Here is an 18907-nt window from a genome sequence, read left to right on the forward strand (position 1 = left end):
GACCAGGAGCTCGATCTGACGCCGTTTTTTGCCGCTAGGCCACCACCTCTTGCGCAACACGCAACAATCAATTTTTAGGTGATTGAATCCTTGATATACATGCTATACTTGTCAATTTTCAATTTTTTGCGAAACACTATTTTGAAAAATAGCGTGCTATTAGCACATTATAACTTGCATAGCGTTTAGAGAAAGACCACACTATTTTATTTAGCACGTTTTTTATCCTTGGTATATATTAGCTGTATTTATCAATTAATGTCTCTCTTCTTTAAAAAAGAACACATGCCATGGTATTCGATATTTTCTTATGGAGAGAAACTCGGGGGAGGAAGTGGATGTACAATCCCACTAGCCTTGGATCAAAAATATTGTAAAGAATTTCCGATAGGGTGCTTGTTGGTGACTGAGCAATTTGGTAAGTGCACACTGGCGCCATCGGTCCATGTTGGTAGATAGGCATGATGGATGAAGGAAGGGAGCGAGGGGCATCTGCCACCCACTCATTGTTGCAATCATACCACAAACACCATTTCTCATCCTCCAACCCCCATCTCTCTCTCTCTCTCTCTGAGCTAGCACACCAGAAAACCAGGAAAGAGGAAAGCTGGACAGCTCAATTTCTCCTTCCTCCCTTCACATACATATCTCTCTCTATCGATCAAACCTACACACACAAACAGAGAGAGAATAGAGAGACGGAGAGAGAGCCTGCAGAATATAAGTAGTAGTACATGTAAACCTAGCTAGCCTCGTCTCCGCATCTCTCTCTAGCCTTTCGTCTTCTCGTTGGTTTCTCGTAGACTGTTCTTTGCACAGAGAGAGTGGCGAGGCCGCCGACGGCGGTGGAATCCATCTGAAGGAATGTCGGCCGGGCAGATCGCACCGGCAGATCAAGTGTGCTACGTGCACTGCAACTTCTGCAACACAGTGCTTGCGGTAAGATATATGCGTGTTTTACCTGCATATATGATCTATTTCTCTCTCTCTCTCTCTCTCTCTCTCTCTCTCTCTCCTATCTAGATCTGCCTTCAACAGAGATTTTCACCAGGTTGATCAATCGATGGATTTGGTCAATTTTCCTAGATTCGCTAGTACCTGATTATAAAGGGTTGATGTTCCTTTTTGTTCTTGCTAATTTGGTTGGCGTAGTGTCTCAACCAAAGAAGTAACGGAAATATCCCGTCGAAAAAAACATGAATCATTTCTCGTTTATTTTGCCAGAATACCTTTTTGAAATATTAACTTCAATTCCAAAAGAACATTTCATTTGAGGTTGGCTGGTGCATTTCTGGAAAATTCACAGAACCATTTCCCAGTTTTGTACTTTTAGAGAAAAAAATTGGCGTTCTTTCTATTATAATTGCTTGAAGCATATATAATTCAGCATCTTCCTCGTTTTATACACCATGTAATCACTGGATTTTAATAAACTTGAATACCTCAATCAAACACAACCACAATATTATATACACATGCATGTGCCAAAATTTATGTTACTTAAATAATATAGTGTTTGCACGTTTACAAATGAAGTTAAGTTTTGATCTAAAAAAAATGAAGTTAAGTTTGTTCATTGATCCCTTCTTGTACAATTTTATCTGAACGGCTTTAATTCCTTTCTCTGACTTCTCTATGGTCCCCTGATAAGTTACATGCTTGCATATCCTCACATTTATATCCTAACATGGTCCTAGATCTCAAGAGGATTAGTAAGTACCATGCATGTTTAACACATTTTAGTTTGACATGATATTTCCAAGAAATCAATAGGTGTCATGTTCAAATAAAGTGATACCTGCATAATACGCAATTTAGTTCTATACTCTGAACTGTTTGTTTGGTTTTACACATGTATCATTTGAGTTGACATTAACATGGAATAATAAAAATCATTCTGCTGTTTTGAAGCCTCTCATGGAATTACTTAAAACTTATCGTCCTAGTTTTCCTGCGGCATGATTATGTTAGTTTCATGTAGTGCAGATGATCTTTAACAATATTCAGATGGAAACTTTGACGTGAAATAAAAACCATTTGAATTAGAGTATTAAATTTCTAAAGATACTTTTTTGATCTTGCATGATCAGCTATACTTATCACTTATCAGTTAAAATATCCCTGCCCTTCTTTTAATTTCATAACACTTCATCAGCGTAAATGACTTTTGAGTTCATTTGAGCATCAGGTAACCCCCTCCTCTTCCTTATTCTCGTGATGTTTATTCAACTCGATTTTTTCCTTTTAATTATTTTATGAAAAACTCTTTAGGCAGGAAAAGTTGTAGTTAGATTTTTTTGCCAATAACTACTCGCTGAATCAAATATTAGATGATTTTTTGGATGCTGGGATCCAAACATGCCCCCAGTCCTACCACCCACAGTAACTGCATAAACTGTTGGTAAGTATTACATCTTTATCAACTTTTCCATGAAGATCTTGATGTGTTTTTTTTTTTTGCGGTTATGAAGATTCTAATGTTAACTGATCATCACTGTTTAGCTTTAAGATCCTTATGTTTGCCTTTTAGCAGGATCATGCAATCATCAAACTAACTAGTTAGTTGATGTGAAGTATGTCCTTGCAACTTCTTTTATGATTTATTTAAGCTGACATGAACGAATTAAATGGTTAACCGGTACAGCGAGTCATTTCATGTACGATCTCACGCAGCTAATTAACAAATAATCGCACACAGCTAATTAATCAAAGAACTAGCAAGTACATAATCAACCAATTGGTAAGCTAAGTAATCAGAATTCGAATTTGTATACTACTTGCCACCTAGGTAGAATGAAATTATCAAGGATTTCCTTGCATAGATGAGTAGCACATAGAACCCTCTAATCATGGATAAAAATGCAATAACTTTCCAGTAATTAATCAAGTCTACTCGCATAATTTATAAGGTAAGCTACCTTTAAAACTAATTGTGAGATGATCAAGAGAATTCTGTAGGTGGAACCTCCCACTGTAGCTTATATTTATGAGAGTCTGCAGAGTATATATGCTGGATCTTGTTCACGCATGTGAGAGTGTGTGAAGTGGGCTCTGCATGAAGTGTCACTGTCTGCTGCATCTTTTCCTTAGTGTAGGGGACAAACACACACTCAAAGTACATCTCGGTTGCGCTCATGAAATGTACACATGTACTGTTTACCATACCACTAACACTAACAGACATGCATGACAGGGTTAATTATGCTGGCACATTATGCAGTTTATCCCTCTTGGCCATTTGTGTGTGTATGTGCATGGGCTAAAACACACATATACATAATCATTGGTAGTACGGGACATGCATGGGCTTGTTTATCAATTATTTTTCTTATGGGAGTGTGTGCCAAGAAGGAGATGAAAAAGAACGAGAGTGACCAGCCATGATTATCAATATCTCAGATGTTGTCAGCCATTGGTGTGCTACCAAAAGGTGAAAGAAAAAGGGGATCCAATATATATAGTTCAGGCCAGCCTCTGATAAAAGTCATATATTGGAGGAGCATGCATGCAGTTGCTGCAGCTGGTTAAAGTAGAAACATGCAGCAAAGTGAGAGAGGCAAGAAACAAAGCTATACCTGGTCTGAATCCAACCACAGACCTTTCCAATCTACCTTGATCTTTGATTTCCTCACCCATGCCTGAATATGTCCTTTTGCTGCTTGAACATGGCCTAGGTTTCGGGGCGTGTGCTCATTTCTTGGAATTGGTGTCTACTGACTAATTGGGGTTAGTTAACCGTTGGTTAATTCGTTCTTTCTTATTTATTTGTATGCAGGTGAGTGTCCCGGGGAACAGCATGCTTAGCATAGTAACCGTTCGGTGTGGGCACTGCACAAATCTACTGTCAGTGAACCTGAGAGGAGTGATGCACTCACAAGTCCCTCCTGCAACACAAGATCACCATCTTCAGGTTCATCATGGACAACCCATGTATATACATACATGCAAACCATATGCTAATTGCATATTAACTTTTTTAATTGCATTAAATCGTCTATACTAAAAAAAGCACAAGCTAGGGTTTGCAACAAACTATCCTAGCCATAGAATCTGATGTAACGGATCAAGATTTAAGTTTAATCTGTAGAATGTATAGCTCAATTGCACAATCAATCCCCTAATATGCCACTATACTTGATATCCTTCATATCCACTCTTCTAAAAGAGAGATCATCAGCTCAGTGTACGCATTTCAATACTTAGTTGCTATAGTGATAATTATCTTGAGTGGCGTTTTGGCTCCGAGGCTCTAGTGATCTAGATTTTTTTAAATGAAAAAAATCATATTTGCTTGCCACATTTTTTAAAATCATAGCTAAAAGACATGTACAAGAATATTAGTACCACATAATGGAGATTTATATGTACTTGTATATATATTTTAGAATATTTTAAGTTTTAAAACGAATATTGTTAATCTAGCTCTAGGAGCCTTCGGATCTAAAAGGACTATTCATGGCTTGGAAATAAACTACTCATAGCTTGGAATTGACCAAGCACATAGTATATTGTCATCCGTATATCAATCGTCCTAGCTAGTACGAATAATCATCAAACAAGACAAACATATACTAATTGCGATGTATCAATGCATGCATGTTGCCCGCCATGCTCCTATAGCTTTCTTCTGTAGCATAAAAAAGACTACACGGCACACAGTGCACTCATAAGTCACATCCATGTCTTCTTTGAATAGTATGCACACGTAGTACAAAATAACCACACCTCTCCTATGCGCAGTGCAAAGTAATAATAACTTCAAATTAACCTCCTGTTTCTATACAATTGTATAAATACATCTAAATTTAGATAATTCTGCGACATTATTTTCGGACAGAGAGAGAATATCTTACTCTTGCATAATACCACCAGGAGAATGTGAGCAGGGTGAGCATCAACGGCTTCATGCGTGATCAAGCAACTGGCGTTGCCCATTCAGATGATCATTTGGGTGGTTCTTCTTCGTCGACGAACAAACTCCGGCTGCCCATGATGATGTTCTCTCAGCAGAACGACCTGCTGCACGAACAAACGCTGCACGCACGCCGTAAGTGGCATGCATACGCACGAGTGAACTAATTAATAAGATTATTATTTGGTCTTTGACATAAACATGAGATATGCTACATCTGTGCCTATAATGCATGCATGCAATGATTAATTAATCAAATTAATCTTTGCAATGATCCAGCAGCCCCGGAGAAGAGGCAGCGTGTTCCATCTGCGTACAACAGATTCATCAAGTAAGCATATATGTTTCGTCAGAAACAAATTTACAAGTAGTGTGATCTTCACAGAAACATTCATTCTCATCGATCGTGTGCAAAACCTAATTTCTGATGATCGACCAGGGAAGAGATACGAAGGATCAAAGCAAACAACCCCGACATTAGCCACCGGGAAGCCTTCAGTACAGCGGCAAAGAACGTACGTAACCATGCATGCATATGACTTTTGACATACTAGTAGTATTGTTGTATTTTTTTTTTGAAAAGGGAAAAACCCGGCTTCTGCATCGTGGTGATGCACACAGCCTTTTATTGAGAAAACAGTAATCTTTGTTCAATTGTTGTATATGTGTGAGAAAATGAATAAATTTTCCTTGGGAAGCTGTATGCATGATGTGATTAGCAAATTTGCATTGCTTCACACTTATCTTCTGTGGAAAATGCAGTGGGCACATTACCCTAACATCCATTTCGGGCTACACCCTGGCCACGACGGTGGCAGCAAGAAGCTCGCCGTCGACGTTGACGCACCGGCTGCAAAGAAGATCCATGCTAGTTTCTGCTCATAGAAATAACGTACCGATGTAAATGTAGTCCAAGCAAGGAGGGCCAACTGTATCTACATATATCGTGCATACGTATACTGCTACAATTGTGAGTACACATATACGTACGATCGAGACCATATAAAGAAGCAAAAAAGAAGTGGGTACATATACATATTCGTACCTTGAGCTTAATTTGTATGTACACATATACACACATAACAAATATAACAAATATGTGTGGATGATTTGCATGCCGCTAGCGCAGGTGAACTTGTGACCTGGCTAGCTAGCTGATTGAGATCGACCGGTGCATGCATATGAATGTTCAGACGGAAAATGGAAATATGGAATGAGTGCGATGTTGAGTAGTATGATGCCTGACTCTGATGATTTTAACACTATTTCCGATCCAGATTACTTTAGCACAGAGATATTGAAAAAAATGCCAGTTAACTACATGTAGTGTTATTTTGTTGGAAATATAAGCAATTTTTCACATAAAATAATCATGAAAAACTGTAGATAAAACATGGCTAGAAATAAAGGAATCAAACTAGACACGCCATCTAACAGAGAGTAGGAGAAAAACAAAACTATAGAAAAAAGTAGTACTAGGATGTTAACTAGGAGAATGAGAAGAACATACGGGGGAGCGGAAGTTGACCCATTCACGTTGTCGTTGCTATCGTCCATGTCGTCGTAGATGTTGTTGATGTCCGGAAAGAAGTCCTCGTTGGGGAAGAGCTCATTCGAGTCCGTGATGAAGATGAAGGCAGTAGTCGCGCAGAACGCTCAACAAAAATCTTATCGCCGCTCTCCTGTACATGATCACAATAAATGGGGTTTCAGAGACCTACTATCTGAACTCGTGGTGCACGCCGCAAGATAGGATGGGAAAGATCTTGATCGCTGCAAAGCTTCGGAACCAGGTGGATGTGCGCTTTTGTGTGTGTGCTTCTGGAGAGGAGCGACATCTCTTTTATAGGCACACAGGAGGAGCCGAGCAGGCTTCGACGGAAGAGGAAACCAACGACATAAGACGAACAGAACATGCCATATTCATGTCCACTACACCATAACGTTTCAACTTCTGCAACCATTCAAATTCAATTTATGCGTGGAAAAAAGGAGAGAATGTTTCGGCTCGAGGCATTCCCGCAAACTGCGGCGCACGCGGCGAGGCGGGCGGCGGAGGAGGAGGAGCGCGGGTGTAGGAGCTCTTTTCTCATGCTCATACCACAAGTGGAGCAGACCCCTTATAAGGAGGTCCAAAACTCTCTAAACTAGCAAGGTGGGACTAAACTTTGGGATTTTCACGAATTGTGGATTATATTATATGAGACAAAATTCCAGCAACCCCCACCAGATCCTAGATGCATATTGTAACATCCCAAATTTTCAAAAACAAAGAAAAATGAATTTCCCTTTTTCCAAAATTTGGAGCCAACAAAAACTTTGAATTGCTTTACCTTATGTGCATAGTGTTCATGCATGTATGTGGTGATTTTGCCATGATTATTTGTTTGCATTGTTGAACATGTTCTAAACCCTACCCCTTTTCAAAGTCAAAGAGAAACCAAGAAAAGAAAAACAAATAAAGAGGTGAAGCATATATGGGCATATAGCCATATTTTCAAGGGATTTCTATTTTCGTGCCCTCGGTTCCTTAGTTGTGCTCAGTTTTCCCCAGCTCCTTAGTTTTTCCTCAGTTTTCCCCAAGTCCTTGTTTGAAACACGCAAAAGCAGCTCAGACGGTAGGATTCCCGTTTAGTTGACTGTTCCGTGCTGACGTGTGGGGCCGCGTCATGTGGGCCCGCGTCGCGTGGGACTGGTAGAAAGGGACCGCGTGGGACAGGACGAGATACATTTGGTTGCAAGTGAGCAGGAGCTGGGTTTTGTCTCTCTCGGCCCAAATTGGCATTTTTAAGAACACTTTTTTCCCTCTTTCTCTGTCTGTCTTTTTCACCAAATTAGTATCAAATCTAGAGAAGCTTATATTTCTATCTTTTGGCCCTCGTTTTTTGCCCAATATGGCAACAAATCTAGAAGCTAGTATATGCTAAATTCACAGCAGCATAATCAGAAAACTAAGTATAATACATAAACTGCATACAACAGCCAAAAGCAGCCAATAACGTTGTAATGTTCACGGCAAACTAAGCTGAAAAAAAATACAAGACGCACGCAATGTATGGCCAACAAGAAGATTCCTCATTGCTCATATATTTCTTCGTCGCCCCATTCGTGCATTATCCCAAGAAAATATTCATTGAACTCCTTCCATCTGCAGTGTGCGGCCAATACATCCTCTAGACGGTATGGCGTGTGTTCATTTCTCAGACCGTAGTTTCCCATTCTATCCACATATCGTGGCCACTCATCCCAGACCTTTGTATCATGAATGTACTCTCTGATATAACCCAAATCGGCAATCGGCGTAGTAGATGCAGCTAGGTCGAAGTGTCGGGTGCACTATGGTGTCGACGGAGATACACCGAATATAATGCACGAAGAAGGCATGACTGCCAATGTTACTGACCGGATGGAGAGAGCGGCTCTGAGTGTCCACACGGTACACCAATGGTTGGTCCTCCAAAAGCATGTTTTCCAACAACACAAGCAGCAGATCACCATCCAACTTCACAAGATAGAACTTGTCATTTTCAAGTTGTGGAAATAAAATTAGTGTATCCATCTTGACAGTGCTCGCGCACTGCTGCAACTGTACATTGGTGCACACTATTCTTCCGGACTCAAAATTATCCACAGCTATTGCATACAGTTCACCATTGAACGGGGTAATGCAACGCAAACCATGGTTCTCAATCGAAAAACTTCCATCTCCCCAATCTTCATACATATCCTTAGTTGGAGTGCTCTCATCGACCCAACTAATTTCGTTCGGGTAATGTTTGCAAACGAAGACCATAGTCGGGGATTTGATTACAGTGACTAAATTTAGAAAAACAGATGACATCTGCGCCTCAAACATAGTGTTCGATGCCTTTGTGAGTGGGTTCAGAAGCCGTATCTTGTGCGGAGGGTTCTTCTGGGCAAGCACGATGACGCCACGGCAAAAGCCGACGAAGTAGTATCTAAAATATATTGATGAAGATAACATTCAACACTAAGATTGAAAATAAGAATAGATTAACCCTATAGATATGGAGGAATTTGGAGGAATTTGAACCTTGCACGTGTTGGAGATATGCCCAAGAGGCAATAATAAATGGTTATTATATATCTTTGTGTTTATGATAATGTTTATATATCATGCTATAATTGTATTAACCGAAACATTAGTACATGTGTGATATGTAGACAAACAAAGAAGTCCCTAGTATGCCTCTTAACTAGCTTGTTGATTAATGGATGATTAGTTTCATAATCATGAACATTGGATGTTATTAATAACAAGGTTATGTCATTGTATGAATGATGTAATGGACACACCCAATTAAGCGTAGCATAAGATCTCGTCATTAAGTTATTTGCTATAAGCTTTCGATACATAGTTACCTAGTCCTTATGACCATGAGATCATATAAATCACTTATACCGGAAAGGTACTTTGATTACACCAAACACCACCGCGTAAATGGGTGGCTATAAAGGTGGGATTAAGTATCCGGAAAGTATGAGTTGAGGCATATGGATCAACAAAGGGATTTGTCCATCCCGATGACGGATAGATATACTCTGGGCCCTCTCGGTGGAATGTCGTCTAATGTCTTGCAAGCATATGAATGAGTTCATAAGAGACCACATACCACGGTACGAGTAAAGAGTACTTGTCAGGAAACGAGGTTGAACAAAGGTATGGAGTGATACCGAAGATCAAACCTCGGACAAGTAAAATATCGCGTGACAAAAGGAATTGGTATCGTATGTGAATGGTTCATTCGATCACTAAAGTCATCGTTGAATATGTGGGAGCCATTATGGATCTCCGGATCCCGCTATTGGTTATTGGTCGGAGTGAGTACTCAACCATGTCCGCATAGTTCACGAACCGTAGGGTGACACACTTAAAGTTGGATGTTGAAATGGTAGTTCTTGAATATGGAATGGAGTTGGAATATTTGTTCGAAGTCCCGGATGTGATCCCGGACATAACGAGGAGTTCCGGAATGGTCCGGAGAATAAGATTCGTATATAGGATGTCATTTTATGTGAATAAAATGTCGCGGAAGGTTCTATGGAAGGTTCTAGAAGGTTCTAGAAAAGTCCGGAAGAAACCACCAAGGAAGGTGGAGTCCACATGGGACTCCACCTCCATGGCCGGCCAACCCTAGTGGGGGAGGAGTCCCAAGTGGACTCCCCTTAGGGGGCCGGCCACCCCCACATGGGAGGTGGAACTCCCACCTTGGTGGGAGTCCTAGCTTGGCTAGGTTTCCCCCCTCCTATGGAAGGTTTTTGGTTCGGGTCTTATTCGAAGACTTGGACACCACCTCTTGGGGTTCCACCTATATAATGAGGGGCCAAGGGGAGGGGGCCGGCCACCCCAAGCACCACAAGGTGGCCGCACCACTAGATGGCCGGCGCCTCCCTCCCAAACCCTAGCCGCCCCCTTTCTCCTCTATAGTTCCCGCACGCTTAGCGAAGCTCCGCCGGACTTCTCCACCACCACCGACACCACGCCGTCGTGCTGTCGGATTCAAGAGGAGCTACTACTTCCGCTGCCCGCCGGAACGGGGAGGTGGACGTCGTCTTCATCAACAACCGAACGTGTGACCGAGTACGGAGGTGCTGCCCGTTCGTGGCGCCGGAAGCGATCGTGATCAAGATCTTCTACGCGCTTTTGCAAGCGGCAAGTGAACGTCTACCGCAGCAACAAGAGCCTCATCTTGTAGGCTTTGGAATCTCTTCAAGGGTGAGACTCGATATCCCCTCGTTGCTACCATCTTCTAGATTGCATCTTGGCTTGGATTGCGTGTTCGCGGTAGGAAAATTTTTGTTTTCTATGCAACGTTATCCTACAAGTGGTATCGTAGCCGTGTCTATGCATAGATGGTTGCACGAGTAGAACACAATGGTTTTGTGGGCGTTGATGCTCTTGTTATCTTTAGTTGAGTACTTTGCATCTTTATGGCATAGTGGGATGAAGCGGCTCGGACTAACTTTACATGACCGCGTTCATGAGACTTGTTCCTCGTTCGACATGCAACTTGTATTGCATAAGAGGCTTTGCGGGTGTCTCGTCTCTCCTACTATAGTAAAGATTCAATTTACTCTACTATTGACAACATTAGTATCAACGTTGTGGTTCATGTTCGTAGGTAGATTAGATCTATATCGAAAACCCTAAACCACGTAAAATATGCAAACCAAATTAGAGAGCGTCTAACTTGTTTTTGCAGTTTGGTGATGTGATATGGCCATAATATGATGATGAATATGTATGAGATGATCATTATTGTATTGTGGCAACCGGCAGGAGCCTTATGGTTGTCTTTAAATTTCATGTTGAGTAGTATTTCAAAATAGTTGTAATAGTTGCTACATGAGGTGAACAACCATGAAGACGGCGCCATGAACCTTGACGCTACGCCAACGATGATGGAGATCATGCCCGTTGATGATGGAGATCATGTCCGTGCTTTGGAGATGAAGATCGAAGGCGCAAAGACTAAAGGGCCATATCATATCACATATGAATTGCATGTGATGTTAATCCTTTATGCATCTTATTTTGCTTAGAACGCGACGGTAGCATTATAAGATGATCCCTCACATTAATATCAAGATAATAAAGTGTTCTCCCTCGTATGCACCGTTGCATTGTTTGACGTTTTGAAGCATCTCGTGATGATCGGGTGTGATAAACTCAATATACAACGGGTGTAAGCCATGTTGCACACGCGGAATACTTGGGTTTGCTTGACGAGCCTAGCATGTACAGACATGGCCTCGGGACAACGGAAACCGAAAGGTTGAACACGAGTCATATGGATGATATGATCAACATGTTGATGTTCACCATTGAAGCTACATCATCTCACGTGATGATCGGTTTTGGTGTAGTAGATTTGGATCGTGTACCACTTAACAACTATGAGGGATGTTGTATTAAGTGGGAGTTCATTAGTAATTAGATTAAATCATGAACTAATTATCATAAACATAGTCTGAGCAGTATTTTGAATTAATTTTGTAGTATTGGCATCCGTTTACTACTATGCGCTAGTCTTATAATTGAGATAGAAATACTGTTAAAATCTGACTAGAAACTTTACGGATTGTTACCGTATTGTTAATGAATCAAGAAATAATTAGGTCCTATTGCAAACTTTTAGTGAAACTCACTTTGTTGATTCAGAGAGCTATGGTTTCAATTAGTACCTAAAGTTATCTTGTCTCCGTGAAACTTGAAGTTCAAATCTGTTTGAAAAGTAAGGAGCTGAAAATTTAGTTTTCAGAAATAATCAAGGTACGAGATATATGTGATATCTAAGACCTTATTGCAAGATGATAGAATATAAATTTGGTGAGACTACATAAACTCATAAGTTTTATGGGAATGTACGAAGGTTGAAGACGCAAGGCGTCCCAATCCTCCAACTATTGGGGCACTAACGATATTCGCATATCCATGAAGTGATTGTCCTTAGTATGCACCGTTGCTAAGACTCGTCGTTTCGAAGCATCACGTGATGATCGGGTGTTATAGATTCTACGTGTGCTTCCAACGGGTGCAAGCCAGATTTGCATATGCGAATACTAAGATTTAAACTTTATGAGCCTAGCATGTACAGACATGGTCTCGTAAAGTTATCATGAATTGATGGATAAAATTATGAGTGAAATTGTTCATCATATTACAAATTTACTAATAGTGAAATCTGAAACACTTGTCATATGATGATCAACTTCAAAGTAAGAACCTCAAGGTTATTGGTATTTGACCAATAAACCTAGAAGTTATTGATGTTGAAATGTTTTTCTGAATAATGAGGAAAGCTAAAAGAGAAACTGCAAAAGATATTTTGGCAAAAGAAAAGAAAAGACTAGAAAGTCTAGCTCATGTGTATATAAATGATATACATGTTATGGTTGTATTCCTAATTAAGTCACACAATGAAATTCTTGGGTATTAGTACCATATTGGTTGGTATGAAGTGTCATACAAAACAACGCAATACAAGAATACAATGGCCTAAGTGATTGACAAGGAATATGATAGGAATGCACGTCTGGAACAAAATAAAGTGTTATTATGTTCGTCGTTGGCATTCTATCTAGCCATTAGAATTTATAATAAAGAACTTAATAATTGTTATTTTTCTCTGGTCAAATGAAAACAATGAGTTGTTCAAATTATGACATTACTCCATATACGATGGATAAGTTATTATAAATCTTAATGGTGAAACACACATACATAACACTGACGCTAAAATGCCATAAGGCAAATGATTTGAATTCCACTTATTTGTGGAACCGCCATTTAGGTCATGTTAGAAAGGAATGCATGAAGGAACTCCATGCAAATGGATTTTTGGAGTCATTTGATTTTTGAATCATTTGGCACTTGCAAATCTTTTCTAAAAAGGAATGACTAAAATACCGTTCATAGGCTAAGAGTTGAATGGGCAACTAACTTAGTGGAAACATACATGCTGATGTATGTGGTTCACTGGGCATAGTTGTGTGCGGGAGATTCTTCTACTTCATAAAAACTTCCAACAATGAATTGAGTATATATATATGGATATATTCAATAAGGAAGAAGTTTGAAACATTTGAATGGATTCAAATAAATTTTTCAGTATGAAGTGGAAATCATCGTAATAGAAATCAAATATCAATGATTAGATCATGGTGGAAATATTTGAATTACGAGTTTTAGCGAACATCTAAGAGAGTTATGAAATTGTTTTACAACTTACGTTTCTTGGAGTATCATAGTGATGATGAAGTATCCAAGAGATATATCCAAACTTTGTTGGATCAATGATGAGATAAAATATTGATGCCATTATATTTTTGTGGATTATGCTTTAGTGACTACCGCTTTTACACTGAATAGAGCATCATCATGATCCGTTGAAATGACACCATACAAGTTATGGTATGGGTATAAACCCTAATAGTTTTTTCTTTAAATTTTGGTCTAAGAGTTACAACCAAAATCGGATGAATGTCTTTGTTGGTTATCCCAGAGATTTAATTGGGAATTCTTCCCACAAGACAAAGACAAAAGTGTTTGTCAATGTTTCTTATTTCCGAGAAATTGTTTCTAGTGAAGTATTTGAATGGGAGGACAATATAATTTGATAAGGTTTATGAACCTGAGCATAATGATCAGAGTAGCGCAGCATCGGAATTGGTTTCGGAAGCGGCCATAACGATCATGGCTCCCATGACTACAAAGTGTTTTAGCCATGGAGATCGAAGTACTGTTGACTGCCAAAACCCACCGGCGGGCAGCGGCCTTGTCAACACTGTAGAGCCGGGGGGAGCCTAGAGCTGCGGCTGGCTGAGACCCCTCCGAGCGACGGCCCGCAATGCTCTTCTCGGTCACACGCGGCGTTGCGAAGTGCAAGGGCGTGCCACCTGACCTATACCCGGTCGGGAAGGTGATGAGATTGCCTCGCTTAGTTTCTCCGCAGGGCATACATGTAAACGTTAAATACGAGCCTCGATCGGCTCTCAAGTTATCCCGTGAATCGGCTCAAAGAGCCGATCCACCCATGATCCGTACGGGGTGTACGAATACTTGGTGGTCCCGCTTGATCAAGATGGAGCTAATGAGATCTACGACGATTTAGGGTTTTCACCACATAATCGGATCATCCTACTCCGGGTTGGGCCGGATGGCCACGCACGGTGCTCGTAAGCCGATCCTAAACAAGGCCAAAAAACCAACATGAAGTTGATCCTAGGAACATCCCGTTTAGGACTTGCGAACGCCACCCTACGTGCCACAGGATCCTCCCCCTTTGTAAGGCCAAACTATTGCGAGATATTAAACTAATCCTTGCAGAACAAGGAGCAATCGTAACGGATCGGATCTACTAAATAATGATCAAGCGGGGTGCCGCCCCCACACCCGAGATAGGCGTGAGGACGGCTAGATATGCAAGGGTTGCACTACGTAAGCATGTTTAAACGAAGAACAATGCTAACCCTAACACATCTAATGATAACTACGTTGCTCGCCATCAAAAGCGCTTCAAGACGAGCAACGCATGAACAACGTAGCTTAGTGCCGCCTAGATCGCAAGATGCGATCTAGGCAGCATGTCGCTTACCCGATAGAAACCCTCGAGATGAAGGAGTTGGCGATGCGCCGAGATTGGTTTGTTTTTGGGGTTGAACGTGAGTTGTTGTTTATTCCATAAACCCTAGGTACATATTTATAGTCCAGGGGACTTTCTAATGCGGGCGTGCACCAAACCGTGCACGAATAAGATTCTATCTCTAAACTAAGATACGATCTAATATGTTACGTATACACGGGCAATTAAGCCCAACTTGGTAAAAAGGCCGATCCACATACTTCTCCTATATATATTTCTTCACACCCATCTTCGATCGCGGCCCACCTCCGACTTGGTCAAATTCTCGGTGATAACACATGCTCCCCTGGTTTTGGAAATGATATTTCCAAAATCATTATGTTTTCCTTTCGTCGGGTCATGTCATGGCAGAGCGGTAACCATTGCAGCATTTTTCGTCGGGTCATGTCATGGCAGCAGCGTAACCATTGCTCCACACAATTTGACCGTTGTCTTTGAGTACCGCCTCCTCGAAAACCGCCGTGGCATTGAATTTTTTTCACCGTGGCCCCCTTTTATTTAACCGCTCCGAGCAGTTCGCCATTTCACCATCCTCGCTTCCGTTCGGCCATCGGCACCAAAAAACCCCCAAACTCCCACAGCCCATGTCTTCCTCTTCTTCTTCCTCCTCGTCGGTCTTCCACGACTCCTCCTCCGAGCTTTCCTACGGGTCCTCCTCCTCCCGCGAGACGCCACCGGACATCCGCGCCCCGAAGCATGGGACCCGGAAGACCATGCCTCCTCCGTCCGGTCCGAAGACGACCAGTCCCCGACCAGCGGGGACGAAAGTCTTCGGTTCCTCGCCGTCGGGAACTCGGAGTCGGAGAGCGAGGACGACTCGGTTCCCCGGGACGGCTGCCCCACCTCTCGAAGAAGAGGAAGAGGAAGACGATGACGACGACGACGACTCCCTCGAGGGTTACCCGCCGCCGAAGCGCCTCCGCATGTGGTGGGACGACGACAGCAGTGACGATGAAGACGAAGACGAAGCTCCCGTAGAGGGTTACGGGAGCCGCGACGAGGAACCCATCGGCAGTAGTGCCGATGAGAGTTCCGAGGACGACGACGAAGGAAGCGACGGCCCGTAGATTAAGATCTACTAGTATAGGCCTAGCAATAGTAGATTGGTCAATAGACCCTTCTTTTGTTCTCCCTTCCCGAGCAATCGGCTCTTTCTTTGTAAGGAATCCCCTTATCAATGAAGAAAATCCCTCAACTAATTTCGCTCCCTTGTCGATTACCGAATGGAGTTGTCGTACAGTGGAACCGATGGCGAAATATCGGCTCATCTTGCCGTCTCGAGGCCAAGCTGTTGTATAAACTTATTTCGCTAAAGTCGATATCAGCGTATCGGCTCTGTTCTCTGAAGTCGATGCCCGTGCATCGGCTGAACTTGCATACTGTTAATCTCCATACGTTTTCTCAAGTCGATGCCTGTGCATCGGCTCTGATGTATATATGTTTTTTTTTTTACTGGCCGATTCTGAAATCGGCCCCCACATCTTACTGTCCATCATCCCACATGCTTGGGAAATATTTCTTGAGGTGTTGACCATTAACAGCCACGGGGAACTTTTCGCCGCTCAATTCCTCCAGCATGTACGCATTACCCTTCAAGGCCTGGACCACTTTGTACGGGCCGTGCCAATTAGGAGACCATTTGCCATATGCCTTATCCCCGGTTCCCAATGGCAACACACGCCTTCCCACACAAGATCACCAACTTGGAACTCCTTTGGCCTAACCTTTTTGTTGTAAGCACGAGCCACCCCGGCTTTGTTCTCCTTAATCTTCTCCAACGACCAAAGCCCGAGTTCTCGTTGCGTCCTCAATAGTGTCGCTCATCAAAGCCGCATACTCTTCAACTGTCGGATCATTCGAAACGTGACGCGTCTTGATCCAGCCGTAATTTCCCAAGGCAATACGGCCTCCCGTCCATAGACAAGCTGGTACGGCGAGGTCTTTATAGCTCCATGGCACGACATGCGGTAGGCCCATAACGCTTCGATAGCTTCTCGTGCCAATCCCGAGGGTTCTCGTCAATTTTCCTCTTGACCAGCCTTGATCGAGCTTTGATTGGACGCCTCGGCCTGTCCGTTAGCTTGAGCATAGTATGGGGATGATCGGATCGCTTAATCCCTACGTCATCACGTAACTTCCCGAATTCTTTAGAAGTGAAGACCGAACCTCCATCGGTCGTGATAGTCGGGGGAATTCCAAACCTATGAATGACGTGTTCTTTCACAAACTTGATCACGTCCTCTGATGTTACTTTTTTCATAGGGACGGCCTCCACCCACTTGGTGAAGTAATCTGTGATAACCAAAATCCATTCATGTTTTTTACCTGATGCCGGATGGATTTTGCCGATCATATCCATGCCCCACCCCCGAAACGGCCAAGGCTTGATGATGGGGTTCATCGCTGATGCTGGCACCATCCGAATTTTTCCAAACATCCGACATGCTTGGCACCCCCGTAATAATTGAAGCAATCTTCAAGCATAGTGGGCCAATAAAACCCTGATCGCCTGATCAACCACTTCATCTTATGAGCCGACCGATGTGTTCCACAGGCGCCTTCATGCACCTCATGTAAGAGCCGATTTGACTCAGTCGGTCCTAGGCACTTGAGTAACAATCCTTCTAATGTCCTCGTAGAACATTTCGTCTCCTATAAGGACGTACTTCATGGCTCAGTATCTCACCCGTTTAGGTGCCCCCCGAGCCGAATCTTTCAAATAATCGAAGATCTCGGCTCTCCAATCATTCTGTTCCGTGAATTGTATCTCGAACTTCCGCTCCGTCGGCTATATCTATGTAGCCCGACGCCATTTGTGCGAGATTGTTGGCATCGGTATTCCGGGACCTCGGGATCCAATTGAAGTTAATGTACCGGAACTCGTGTCATCAACTCACGGCATTCCACCCAATATGGGAACAGCGATTCACTTTCGCAACTATACTCCTCCGTGAGCTGGTTAATTACCAACTTTGAGTCCCCGAAGAGCTCTACAGCCTTCAGCTCCAGCTTCCAATAATAATTCCATTCCTTTACGTATTGCCTCATATTCTCGCTACGTTATTGGTGCAAGGGGTAGATAATCCGATGGAGAAGGAGTATTCTGCCCCCGAGGTGATACGAGTAGAATGCCGATGCCGCATCCACCGTCACAAACCGATCCATCGAAGAACATAGCCCATGCACGAATGGATAGTGCTGCTATATTGGTGCTGATCCGTTCAGCCGATGAGATCGGCTAACGCTTGGCCCTTAATCGCCTTCGCGAGTCGGTACCGGAGATCAAATTCGACAGCCGCAAGCATCCATTTACCGAGTCGGCCTTTCAAAACAGGGGCCGACAACATGTGTTTGACGACGTCTGATTTACAAATGACGATGATCTCCGCCGTCAGAAGGATGTGATGGAGCTTGGTGCAGGTGAAGAATAAACAGAGGCAGAGTTTCTCGACCTCGTGGTATCTTGTCTCCGCGTCCGAAGCATCCTCCTCGCCGAGGTAGAAAACGACTCTCTCAACGCCGTCGTAGAGTTGCACCACTACCGAAGCGATGGACGTATCAGCCTACCGACGGTAGATGTAGAATGGCTCGTCTTGCCGGGGCGGAACTAGCACAGGCGGCGTTGTCGGATATCGCTTAATTTCGTCAAACGCTCGTTGCCGTTCTGCCCCCGCTGAAACTCGTCGTCGTACTTGGTCTTCACCAGCCGCCATGAACGGCTCGATTCGTCCCGACAGATTAGAGATGAACCGCCGGACGAAATTGATCTTGCCGATGAGGCGTTGAAGCTCCTTTTTCGTGGTCGGCGGCTGCATGGTACGCACCGCCT

The 18907-nt window shown here is 42.7% G+C and overlaps 1 protein-coding gene across 2 annotated transcripts; it reads left to right on the forward strand.

The window, feature by feature from the left end:
* The first annotated feature begins 504 nt into the window (after positions 1-504).
* LOC124653278 (protein YABBY 6-like) lies at positions 505-5948 on the forward strand. 2 transcript variants are annotated; one of them, XM_047192347.1, is made up of 6 exons: positions 505-939; positions 3776-3910; positions 4873-5047; positions 5195-5243; positions 5352-5427; positions 5675-5948. In XM_047192347.1, exons 1-6 carry the CDS (start codon positions 865-867, stop codon positions 5795-5797), a joined length of 633 nt encoding a protein of 210 aa, XP_047048303.1. In that variant the 5' UTR covers positions 505-864; the 3' UTR covers positions 5798-5948. The 2 variants fall into 2 exon arrangements, with proteins under 2 accessions (XP_047048303.1, XP_047048304.1); XM_047192348.1 differs by having other exon boundaries at positions 783-939; positions 5192-5243.
* Positions 5949-18907: the final 12959 nt, after the last annotated feature.

Source organism: Lolium rigidum, chromosome 5 (genome assembly GCF_022539505.1).
Source record: "Lolium rigidum isolate FL_2022 chromosome 5, APGP_CSIRO_Lrig_0.1, whole genome shotgun sequence".
NCBI classification, from domain to species: Eukaryota; Viridiplantae; Streptophyta; class Magnoliopsida; order Poales; family Poaceae; genus Lolium; species Lolium rigidum.